The 12,771-nt window shown below is 48.7% G+C and overlaps 1 protein-coding gene across 1 annotated transcript; it reads right to left on the bottom strand.

Moving 5' to 3' along the window:
• Nucleotides 1–1,911: 1,911 nt before the first annotated feature.
• VPS11 (VPS11 core subunit of CORVET and HOPS complexes) lies at nt 1,912–12,755 on the bottom strand. Its single transcript, XM_088842982.1, has 16 exons — nt 12,555–12,755; nt 11,376–11,524; nt 11,143–11,278; nt 10,657–10,820; nt 9,810–10,057; nt 8,591–8,792; nt 8,040–8,191; nt 6,995–7,181; nt 6,187–6,333; nt 5,398–5,586; nt 5,131–5,292; nt 4,595–4,734; nt 4,299–4,501; nt 4,000–4,171; nt 2,548–2,770; nt 1,912–2,425 (listed from the first exon to the last, which is right to left on the bottom strand). The coding sequence occupies exons 1-16, from the start codon at nt 12,739–12,741 to the stop codon at nt 2,261–2,263; spliced, it is 2,826 nt and encodes a 941-aa protein (XP_088699108.1). The 5' UTR covers nt 12,742–12,755; the 3' UTR covers nt 1,912–2,260.
• Between the last annotated feature and the right edge of the window lie 16 nt (nt 12,756–12,771).

Genomic DNA, 12,771 nt, shown 5'->3' with positions numbered 1-12,771 from the left:
CAGTGGTAAAGAACCCGCCTGCCAGTACAGGAAACACAGGAGATGCGGGTTGGATCCCTGGGTCCAGAAGATCCCCTGGAGAAGGAAATGGCAACCTACTCCAGTATTCTTGCCTAGAGAATCCCATGGACAGAGGCTGGTGGGCTACAGTCCAGGGCGTCTCAAAGAGTCCAACATGACTAAGCATCCATACGTGTATATAGGATTGGAAGAAAGGCTATTTGAACAATTTACCATGCCCCCAGGCTGGATTCAAAGTCTACAAATGAGAAGGGCCTGCTCTTGAAAGTTAATCATCCAGAATTCTACAGCTTTATCTCCTTAGTTGTGTCACAAGCAATTAGTGCAGCTTATGCAGTGCTTCTGCTACAACCCTGAAGTAGACAACATTTTTATTTTAAAAAATATTTATTTTTGGCAGGGCTGGGTCTTCATTGCTGTGTGGGCTTTTCTCTAGTTGTAGTGAGCCAGGGCATTTCTGTTTTTAAAATGAGTCAAAACTGGCTCAGAGATCAAAGGTCATGCCTAAAGACAAATAACTGTGAAATGGGAGTGCCAATACATTACTAGTGTTAGCCAAGAAAGGACTAGTTAGTAACGCTTTACCCATTAACAGTGCTAACAACCGTGTATTAACCACTTCCACAAATCTGGACACCTGTTATCCATACCAGCCCCTGAGGGCTAAAAGCATCCAAACTTGACTTACCTATGTGTGTTTCAAAAGCACCTAGTATTTGACAAAGATGTTTTGCAGCTGAACTTTAAGAGATATGGGGTGGTCAACAGTCCCAAAGCAGATGAGACCTGGTGGTGTCCTAAAGCTACCTTTTCTTCATCACCATGCCACGATCTCTGCCCAAGGGGACTATCTGTACACTACTAGGCACAATTCCTGGTGTGTGCAAAGAAGCATGGAAGACTGTCATGCCCAGGCTGCCCTCCAAAATCTCTGCCCCTTTCCTAGAGTCTGACCAGTTTGCCTCCTATCTTTTGAACTCCCTTACTCCCCTCCTTGCAGGGAGAAAGTGTCTTTGGAGCATGTGCTCTCTCTTCTCCATTCCTTCATCAGTGAATAAAGTTTCTGCTCTGCTATACCAAACTTGATTTCTACTGGCATTTGCAACTTCAAGCAAAGGATCCATTGAGGAGTCACCAACCTGCTGGGGACCAATAACAAATCCATTGATTGGCTCCTTAAAGCTTCATAACAGCCATACCAAAAAGATGTTGTAATCCCTTACACATAGACGAAGACCTGAGGTTCAGAGAAGGTTCAGAATTGCCCTAAGCGAAACTAGGATTCAAGCTCTGGACAGCTGATCCAAAGTTTGTATTCTCAGCTGCTACCAATGTAGTGCACTCCACCTTTTCTAAATACTGCCTAAACCACAATGTCCAAGTTACTTCTTTTAATCAAACAGAACCATAGGAGCAATTTTCCAACGGGCAGTGTAACCCAAATGACAGACAGACACCTCTAACAACACAAACTTCAGCTGACAACTTCCAAGAGAGAAAAAAATGTTTCATAAAGGCCCTTTTTATCCTGCTTATCATCTGGTACTGAAGACAAAAAGACACTAACTCACCCATTATGAAGCTTCAGTCCAAGGCCCCTCGCCAGAATCTGCCTCCTGCCTGAATACCTTGTCCACACAAGAGCCACAGAGACCTGTCCTACTAGAGAATTGGGTCTCAGGCCTTAGCCTTTGCAGGCGTTCTTCAGTAAACTGAACTGTGCTAAATGCCAGAGGCCCGACTCGTTACTGGCATGAAGTCTCACTAACATCATCTTTAAGGAACTCTATAGGAAGGGAAAGGACAGTCTAGGAGAGCAGAGGGGAAGAAGTACATTTTGCAGTTAAGAATCACCAGGAAGTCTCCACAATAAATCCTTCAACCCCAAAATCATTATATGCTTTTATTTATAGACTCTGGGAGCCAGGACCCAAGCACAGCCTGGTGCTCTTGGATAGAGAATAAAGCCGCTATTGTCCAGACTCTGAGGTTACTGAGGTACCCTCCCCCGCTGGTCTGGAATGATCTACACTGCTCAGAAAGGCAACAGGAGGAATGGTGGATTGGCCAGCCAAAGGAGGAGGCAGAAAAGGAAGTCCCCTTAAGTCCTGAGGGCAATGGCATCAGATGAGAGGGGCGTCCTGGGCAGGTCTCCCCCATTCCTGTGCAACAGCTCTGTCTCTGTCCCCGTGTCCCTGCTGCTGGGCCTCTACCATCACAATCCCTTCCCACCAGCCACTTAAGTGCCCCTCCTGGCGTGCATGAGCAAGTCCCGCTGCAGCCCCGTCTCCAGGCTCCCAGTCAGTCGGGCTGTGGGCGGGTCGGTCAGCAGAGTCAATTTGTTGAAAACACCTCGGCCAAAGTAGTCAGCAATCACAGAGAAGCTGTCGTTGGAGCACTTGAGCTGAGAAAAGAGAAAAGGTCGGAGTCAGAAACCAGAGGAGGAGGAAAAAAAAACAGCAGCCCTCCCGCACTCCCCACGGCACAGTGGGTGGGGCAGTCATGTGGCCACTCCTCCCTCCCCACCTGGTGCTGAAACTGATCGTGGAGATCTCGCTTCTGTTCCTGGGCCCGGATCATATCCATGACCTTGCGGTTTTCAGGGAGGCAGGTGGGGCAGTCAGCGTCACTTTCCGAGTAACTCTCAAAGCAGTGTTGGTGGAAAGAGTGGCCGCAGAGAAAGTGGACTGAGGGCAGCTCCAAGGCACTGTTACAGATGCTGCACTTGGTCTTCTGGAAAATCTTTGGACTACAGGCAAGGGAGACCAGAGAGTGGCAAAGAGTGAGGGCAGGGCCAGGAGCCACATGGAAAGAGGAGACAGCTCGACGGAACAAGGAGAGATGTCCCCATTAAGGAACAACAAGGGACTCCCTTGAAGGTCCAGTGGATAAGAATCTGCTTGCTAATGCAGGGGACACGGGTTCAATCCATAGTCTGGGGCAACTAACCCTGTGCCCTTCAATTACTGAGCCCATGCTCTAGAGCCCACAAGCCGCCAACTACAGAAGCCCACACACCCTAAAGTCCATTCTCGTCAACAAGAGATACCACCACGATGAGAAGCTCAAGCACTGCAACTAGAGTAGCCCCTGCTCACCACAACTAGAGAAAGTCTCTGTGCAGCAACAAAGACCCAGGGAAGCCATGAATGAACGAATAGGAACTACGAGGCCCTGCTCTTCCTACCACCTAAAGGAGGTCACAGGAGGACCCCACGCTGGGCCTTCAGGGAGTCTCAGCACGCTCACAGCATGTCCATCCAATCCATGGGGGGACTGCTGTCTCTCTTTCAAATTCCACTATTGCCGCTAAACTCTTTCAGGTCTTAATCGCATGTGACCCTTTCCCTTTCAACGAGACCTTTCCTGGCCACTTTATCAATTACAACACACCTAAACCCCTCACCCTATTCCTCTTCCTCAAGTTTCTCCTTAGAACTTAGCACCATTGAACACACTGCAATAGTTGGCTTATTTAACACGCTTACTCTCTGTCTCTACCTCCACAACATAAGCTCTGTGAAGGCAGGGCTTTTTCTGTGTGTTAAGAATGGGGCATGGGACAAAACGGACTCAGTAAATATTGATGGAATGAAGAAACTGGACACGACTTAGTGACTAAATAACAATAACAAATATTTTGTAAAGTTAATGGCAAAGTTAAGGGCTAATGTCTACTATAAATACTTGTAAACTATCCACTTTTTTGTCAACGTTTTTTACTTCCAAGGGCTTCCCACCACAACTTAGATGTGTGTTTAGGAAAGGTAAAATACAGGCACATCTAGAGAAAAGTACCTGCCACAAGATAACAAAACCCAATAAATCATGTTCTATGTAATAAATCGTTCTTTGGAATTCCATTAAAACAGATCTTCAAGAATGAAATGTTGAAACTCACTCCGTATAATCCTTTGTAAAAAATGACACCCTGTGAGCTTATCCCTGGATACCTCTACACTCCTGGATGCCAAGTACCTTGCCTTCAGCTCCTGGATCTCCTGGCGGATGCGAGTGGTCTCCTCTCGGTAGCGCCGCACCCGGAGCTCGTCCTGGGCGATCTGCTGGCTCTGTTTCTGCAGTTTTTGTACCAGGTAGTCCCGGATGACAGACAGGGTGGCCGTGGAGTTATGGGCCAGGGTCTGCACCACTGAGATGGGAGGAAGCAAAACCATGAAGCATGCAGCTTTCTGGACAGAGCTGAAGGACCCCTGCCGCAGAGCCCGACTGCCAGCAGCCTGCATTCACCTAGCCACCCAGCCCACCCCCCGGAGTACCTAGAAGTGGGGGCATGAGGTTCCTGCTCTCGATGTGCTTGAGCACAGCCGCCACATATTCCTTGCAGTCCTCCTCCTTGCGGGCAAAGTAGCTGAGCGCCTGCTCCCACAGGGAGGGCTCCTGCTCCCCGTGGCGCTCGCACACAGCGATCACCTGCCGGTACTGCTCGTGCTGCATGTGGTAGTGCATGATCTGCTGGAACCTGCGGCCAGGCAGGCTGAGGGTCAGTGGCCGACCCTCACTCAGGCGAGTGACTCAGCTCTGCCCCCGCCCCTGAGTACCCCCTGACTCTTACAGTTTGCCCTGCTCATAGAGGTAAAGGACTCCATCCTGGAAGTCGTGCATCTGGCAGAGGACCAGGGCCTTGTCAAAGACATCACAGAAGCGGCCACTCTTCAGTAGGGAGATGGCCTCTGCGTGAAGCTTCTCTTTGACCTAGAAGAGGAGGGTCGAGCTGCCGGACATTAGGGGAAAAGTGACCCCTAAGCAAGTCAACTACCTTCCCCTCACTCCCAATTTCCTCTTTTTTCTCCCCAGTATTTATTTATTTAGGCTGTGCTGGCTCTTAGTTGTGGCATGTGGGATTTAGTTCCCCAACTAGGGTTTGAACCCAGGCCCCCCACATTGGAAGTGAAGAGTCTTAGCTTGCCTACAACTCTGGTTTTAGACCAGCAGTGAAAGTCACTCAGTGGTGTCTGACTCCTTGTAAGGAAGTCTTCAATTTCCTTTTCATGGAGAACCATTTAGCCCCTCAGGGTTAGGTGTTATTGATTTAAAGCAAGTGGCAACCAGGGAAGAAATGGAAGTGCTGGTGGCTCTGACAGGCCTCACCTGCGGATCCTCCTCGTGGGCCCAGTTCTGGAGTCGCAGCTCAAGCAGCGTGTCGTAGATACCCTGCGGGGAGTCAGGCTGCACCTCGCTCATGTGCTCGAGGAACGCTTTCAGCTCTCGAGGGTTGTTGGCAAAGATGGGGATGAACTCCTCCGAGTTGGCCTAGGATGGCAAGGGATGAGAGAGGAGGCCAAGTGAGTGGGCCTGCTACCCATGCCCCTGAGATGACCCCCATATGTTCAAAAGCCATTCTCCCTGAGGCCTCACCCTGCAGCCTGGAGCCTCCCTATCACCTCGGCCTTCAAGGCTAGGCCGATAGTCAGTACAGAGTCCCTTCAGCAGCTGGGTCGTCTGCTCTGGTATATGGTGCATGAGGATCTTGCCATAGCGTTTCATGTTGCTCTCAGCCTGCTCAAAAGGCAGCTTGCCGATATACCGGAGGGCTTCCTGATAATTCTGTGGGGATAGAAAGGGCAGCAGAATTGCATGCTCCTGCCTCACCCATCAAGACACTTTATTTTTATTACTATTTTCTTTTTTGGGCTCCCTGCACAGATTCTCCGGAGAAGGCAATGGCAAGCCACTCCAGTACTCTTGCCTAGAAAATCCCATGGATGGAGGAGCCTGGTAGGCTGCAGTCCGTGGGGTCGCTAGGGGTTGGACACGACTGAGCGACTTTACTTTCACTTTTCCCTTTCACACATTGGAGAAGGAAATGGCAACCCACTCCAGTGTTCTTGCTTGGAGAATCCCAGGGACGGGGGAGCCTGGTGGGCTTCCGTCCATGGGGTCACACAGAGTCGGACACGACTGAAGTGACTTAGCAGCAGCAGCAGCAGCAGCACAGATTCTCCAATTGTGGCGCATGTGGGCTCAGTTGCCCCACAGCATGTGGGATCTTAATTCCCTGACCAAGGACTGAACCCACGTTCACTGTATTGGAAGGCAGACTCTTTAACCACTGGATCCCCAGGGAAGTACCAGGAGGTACTTTCATCATCCCAGGGATATCCCAGGAAAAGAACACGGCCTGCCCGAGTCGGGAGGCTCACCTACCTTGATGTCTTCTAGCTGGATCTTTAAGTACCACTCATGATGAGCATGGTTCTCAGCCAAATAGAGGGCGTGAGAGTAGTAGCCAGCCTGCCGGAGGACCTTGATGGCTGTCTCCACATCAAAGTGGACTTCACTCTCACTCTTTGTCTGTCAGGAAGACATCAGACAAAACCATTCACAGAGAGATTGTGGCTGGGCAAGGGAAAGGAAATATGCATCTCATTCTAAGACCAGATTCTTAAGGTAATAGTAAGGTGGATTTTATTTTTTTTGGCCACACTGAGTAGCATGTGGAAACTTAGCTGCCCCACACCAGGGAGGAACCAGGGCCGCCTGCAGTGGAAGCAAAGTCTTAATCACTGTACTGCCAGGGAAGTCCCAAAGATGATGCTTTTAAAACATATCCTGCCTCTCCGTAAGTGTTCCTCTGCCTCTACTGTTAAGAGGGATGCCTCTGGGGACACTGGGCTTCCTGGGGCTTAGATACCACAAGAAGTTCTGGCATCAAGAAACAAGAGGGGGGAATTCCCTGGAGGTCCAGTGGTTAGGACTCTATGCCTTCACTGCTGGAGGCCCAGGTTCGATTCCTGGTGGGGGAATGAAGATCCCATAAGCCGCACAGTACAGCAAAAAAAAAACAACAACAAGAGGGGAGACAGGAGAGAACTCACAGAAAAGGCTATTTCTCTTCCTTGCCTACAGACCAGAGGACCAGATGATTCTGGTCCCTAAATACAGGAAGCTCTTCCCTCTCCCTGCAGTCCTTGTGAAGCCCCTCAAGGAACCCTCTGCCAGCACCACCCTGCACCTTGATGAACTCCTCTAGCTTCGAGCTGTCCTTGAGCTTGGTGTAGCAGTTGAGCAGAAGGGTGGTGTGGTCAGCATTGGCCAAAGACTGCCGGTGCAGGGTCTGCAGGTAGGCTGTCAGGTTATGGATGCGCTGGGCATCGAGGAACTTGCGGATCACGTATGATGGCTCCAACTTTCCAATGGTTCTAGGGAGACACAGGTGTCAAACAGCGTCAGGATCATCATACTTCTCAAATTTTCATGTGCGTAGGAATCACTTGCAGGTCTCAAAATGCAAATTCTGTTTCAGCAGGCCTGGGGTAAGGCATGAGATCCTGCAATTCTCACAAAATCCCAGGTGGTATCTATGCTATTAGACTGGGGACCACATGAGCAGCAAGGCTCCAGAATACTGGTTTTTATACTTGACTGAAAACAGGAATTCTAGAGAGGTTGGCAAAGAAGCTAGACAAGGTCTTAGAACTCTTCACTAAGTCAGAAAACTAATTAGTACCAAGGAAAGAAACTGTGGAAACAAGAGACGAATACCCTTTCCCCTTTAAAGAATTTGATCAAAATAAGTATTTACAAAGGCCAACCTAACATTTAAAATAACAGGTACTTTTCAGCTCAACTTCCTTAAGAGCTTTCCTGGCAGCTCAGACAGTAAAGAATCCACCTGCAATGCAAGAGATCTGGTTTCAATCCCTGGGTTGGGAAGATCTCCTAGAGAAGGCTACCCACTCCAGTATTCTTGCCTGAAGAATTCCATGGACAGAGGAGCCTGGTGGGCTATAGTCACAAAGAATCAAACACAACTAGTAACTAGCACTTTCACTTATCATCAGCTAACTGCACACTAATCATGTAGCATCTGACCCTAAATATTCCCTTTCCAATAAGGTATACTGTCTCCTCATTTGAGGCATCGCAATTTATGTAGGAAAAAAGGACAATTCATGATAAAGTACACCGCCCACCCCAGTCCCCAAGTGCAGGTTTCAGTCTAGCTGGCTCTCTGTTCCCGCATTCACAGGTATATCCTAAACCGCCTCCAGACTGACCGGATATACTGCTGGACAGCACCATCATGGTTGCCCTTGCTGTAGAGATGGTCCCCATACTGCATGAAGATCTGGGCCAACCCATCACTGTCCAGATGCTGGCTCTTGGCCAGGTTAATCGCCATCTCAAATAGGTTCTTCTTAAACAGCATCTGGAAAGGAAGAGCGATTAGAAAACTGGAAGAAGCAGGCCTGAGAAGACACCTTCCCAGAATGCATCCACAACACACTAGCCAAATGGTTACGAAGTTCCAATCAGCCTAGATCTTAGGGTGAGAACCCCAGACACCCCCAAGACTAACATCAGCTCACCTCACTAGGTTCTCTGCAGGCAGGCAGAGTGGACCCTGAGAGTGGGCTCAGGCCCCCAGCCACTGCTTCCCTCTAAGGCCACATCCCAGGCCACTGACCTTGGAATCTTACACTAAAGAGGCCGAGTAAGGCTGTGACCCAAAGGGAAGGAAACACCCTGGCCAAGGCAACTTGGGGAGTCTGTTCCTAGAGCCGTGTCTGGGTGCCCATAGCCAGCTCTGGGAACCTGGTGGCCTTGCCTCCAGTTTGGTCTGTGTGTCCTTCTCCTGCAGTGCGTGGACCCGCCCATCCCGCGTCAGCACGTACAGGGAGCCCCACTCAGCAAGCACATCCACTACATCCTCAAAGACGGCGCTATAGGCTATGAACTTGTTGCACAGGTCATAGATGTTGAGAATCTGTTTGTCAGAGCTCTGGGAGTCCCGGCTGGTAAACTCTGACCTGTGTGGGAAAGAAAAAGCACCAGATATTAATCTGTACCACCTCAGTCTCAGCTCCCATCTATCTCCCTTCCCCTGACAACTCTGGTGCTACCTACTCCTCCCAGAACAAGTCACTGCTAGCAGCTCATCCTGCAACACGCAACGTGGTGCTGGCAGTTGTTGGAAGAGTATGTGGAGACCTGGTCTTACCTTTAAGGATCCTAAAATTAATACAGGCAACAGACTGAAAACTAGGTATGTTCCAACATCCAAGATTTAACAAATAATTAGTGCCTGGTATATGTAGTCCACTAGGCTTAGTACCGGAGAAGTCAATGGCAAGCCACTCCAGTACTCTTGCCTAGAAAATCCCATGGATGGAGGAGCCTGGTAGGCTGCAGTCCGTGGGGTCACTAAAAGTTGGACACGACTGAGCGACTTCACTTTCTCTTTTAACTTTCACACATTGGAGAAGGAAATGGCAGCCCACTCTGGTGTTCTTGCCTGGAGAATCCCAGGGACGGGGGAGCCTGGTGGGCTTCCGTCTATGGGGTCACACAGAGTCGGACAGGACTGAAGTGACTTAGCAGCCACAGCAGCAGACTTAGTACTGAATGAAAACTAATATCTGACAAGGATCACATGCATCACGCTGAAGATTCTGTCCCACTTTCAGATGACTCAGGGAAAAAAAACAACACCCTGTGTTGCATCTCCCAGCACTTTCCAATCTCTCCACTACTCAATCCCTTGTTCCTCTACCCAATTCATTTCGCCCAAGTAATTAAAAAACCCAATGCCAGATCCAAAATTCCCCGGAGCATTCTAGTGCAAAAGGATTGCTCAGCAAATGTCTGCAGCAAAAGCAAACATTTCAGCAAAAAAAAAAAGTTATAACTGAGTCTAAGTGTAAACACCTCTACAAAAAGTACAAAGTAGGAGGTTGACAGGATGTAGGCATTAGGAGTTTGAAATCAGGTTAATTCTAAGGAACAAGTCCAGCCCACTCCCTTTTGCTTCTCCATAGAATCCTTACTTGGGAGAAACCTTCCGATCACGGGAGACAATGACAAGATAGCCTCTAAACCAGTGAGCGATGAGTTTATGGCCCTCAAAGGCAAAGCAGGGCCCACGTTCATCAGGCTGGTACAGATAGACACATTCATCCCCTGCCACTATGAACTGCAGGTCCTGAGAAGGGTCGCTGAGGGCTGAGCAGCGCAGGCCACAACCATGGGTGTCCAGTTCCACACGAGGATAGTCCTTTCCAGAAACTATGTAGGACTGTGAGAAGTAAGAGAGGGGTTAACAGGCTCCCTTTGAGGAGGTGGCATCTAAATGTTCCCAAAGGTATCTCCACCTCCAAACTGGCTCTCTTAATTCTTAGCACCCTAAGACTTTACCTGGATGCTTGCCTTCTCCATTAAATGGGCCATTACCATCACCCATCTGCTAAATACATAAGCAGAACCCACACTTTCTTCCTCTGTATCCACTATCACTACTTACTACAGATATTTGGCAAGTAAGAGAATTTTACTGCTCTATCAGAAAACTCTGGCTAAAAGAAAACAAAACTATTGGTGTGAGTAAGCTGTTATATTAGAAGCACAAGAACCAAAGAAGTAACTTGTCCAGTGTCACTTAACAAGCCTATTAGAAAAAAAACTTATGTCTTCTGCTACAAGCCCAAGAGTTCTTTTCCTAGCTCTAACTCTTCCCAGTCTCCTAAGAAATAAAATATTAAGTTAGGCGAATGATTCAAGGCTATATGATTAAAAATATAAGAACCTCTTTTGTCAGTTCCTTACCCTAGCCCACTGAGCAATAAAAAAGCCTTTCCTACTTGCCCCAACAGTTATACCAGGAGGCACTGGTCATACCTGAACATTCTCAGTTGTCACAACAAACAAGTGAGTGGTCTTTCCTGCTTGGCGAAAGGCCAGTCCAGTCACAGGATAGTTGCCCTTGTGCAAAATCTGGGTCTTGCTATGTCGGTCCCGAGTGATGTCCCCTTTGTTCAATGTAACACTGCCATCTGTGAAACCTGTAGGAGAGCAGGGCACAGCATTTTATTGAGGCTGAAAAGGCACGGAAGCAGATAAAGACCTTTAGAGGCACTTTTTAGAAGTGACCATCTTTCTCCTCATACCCAACCTCTCCGGTGGTTACCATGAGGATTAGGACTCACGGACTCATTTTCAAAGAACAAAACTAAACACTTTCCCATCCCAAACTTTAAAATCTCAAAAGGCCTCACTTCAGTACAAAATGGTCTCATGAAAACAGTGAAAATGAGCTGTAGAATCAACTCTGAAGGAAATCTATAAAGCATCATAGGGTGTTAGCTGTGCCTTCTTTCTTCTTACCAATGGCCATAAAGTTGAGATTTTCATGGACAGTCAAACAAGATACAACAGTCGGTTCTGTCCCCGGGATGGCAGGGAAGATTCGAGTGCAGAGTGGATTGCCACCATCTCTCTTCTCCAGGTTCCAGATCTTTACCTGGGGACAGAACTCAGATGTGTGAACGCTAGTCACCCTCCAACAAATAATCATTCCCAGGCCTCTGGGTCTTTCTTGTTTCCTTTCTAGGACTCACCAGGGGGTTGATGCCCTCTTCATCCTCACCAACAGAGGCCAGAATATTGTGCTGCTTCAGTTGGTACAGATGTGTCACCCGTAGTTTGTAGGCTTGGAAACCTGTAAGCTGTAGGGAACGGGGCAAAAACCAGATCTGGCCTTCCATATGTGCAGAGCAGTCAAGGAACCTTCTTTCCAAGGGGAGATTCTTACATTTAGGCCAGAACACAAATAACAACTAACCCCCAGGGCTTCCCTGGTGGCTCAGATGGTAAAGAACCCACCTGCAATTCAGGAGACCTGGGTTCGATCCCTGGGTTGGGAACATCCCCTGGAAGAGAGCATGGCAACCCACTCCAGTATTCTTGCCTGGAGAATCAACATGGACAGAGGAGCCTGGTGGCTACAGCAAATGGAGTCCCAAAGAGTTGGACACAACTGAGCACAGCACAGTACCCCAGTGGCTCAGCTAGTAAACAACCCACCTGCCAATGCAGGAGACGCAAGAGGCGAGGGTTTAAACCCTGGGTCAGGAAGGTGCCCTGGAGAAGGAAATGGCAATTTGCTCCAGTATTCTTGCCTGGGAAATTCCATGTACAGAGAAGCCTGCATGGGCTACAGTTCATGGAGCTGCAAAGAACTGGGCATGACTAAGCATACATGCTCAATAAAAAACAAAATCTATACAACTGTTTAAATTTTTCAAGGGTTTTTCTACATATCATCTCTGGAAACTCCCCATTTAAAAAAAAAAAAGTAGAAAGGCCAGAGTTTAGGGGCAGCATTATACAAAACAAGGCAAAAAAATCATGGTTTCATTTAACTCTTCCCCCACAATATGGGCTGGGGAGATAACGACATCTTACATATTCATCTTTTAAAATCAACTTGCATCTGTTCTTTCGATCGACCTTAAAAACAAAAACCTTGCCCAATTGTCATTCTATGCCCCTTTTTCAGATAAGGAAATTGAAGTCCAGAAAGGTTAAACGACTTGCCCAGGATTATTCGCTCATCTGGCAACAAGTTAAAGAGAATGGACTTCCTCCTTTCTTCCCTCGGACCACAGAAGGAACACCGAGCGCCCCTTTAAAGGAAACTGGCACGTAACACGAACCCCTCTGACGGACAGATTTCATCTCAGCTGGATCTCTTCAGGGATTCGAGGAGGGAAGGGACAGCTCCAGAAGAAGGATATCTCCAAAGACTAGGCTCCCTCGGCCTGAGTCGCAGACTGTGATGCCAGGAGGGAGGCAAAGGAACTTGGCAGCAGCGGGTCCAGAGGCAGGCGCGGCCCCGGGAGCAGCCCCATCATTGCCCTGTGGCTCCTTCACCAGCTCCTTGTCGAAGAAAACGAAGCGCCGCCACTGCAGGTAGGTCGCCATCTTGGCCGGAGGTCCCCGCCTCCGGGGGAG

The sequence above is a fragment of the Moschus berezovskii genome, chromosome 14 (genome assembly GCF_049115385.1).
Source record: "Moschus berezovskii isolate FMDL1 chromosome 14, NW_MosBer_1.0, whole genome shotgun sequence".
In the NCBI taxonomy this organism is placed as follows: Eukaryota; Metazoa; Chordata; class Mammalia; order Artiodactyla; family Moschidae; genus Moschus; species Moschus berezovskii.
Note: the sequence above shows the minus strand (reverse complement) of the source record. Positions and strands in the feature narration are given on the sequence as shown.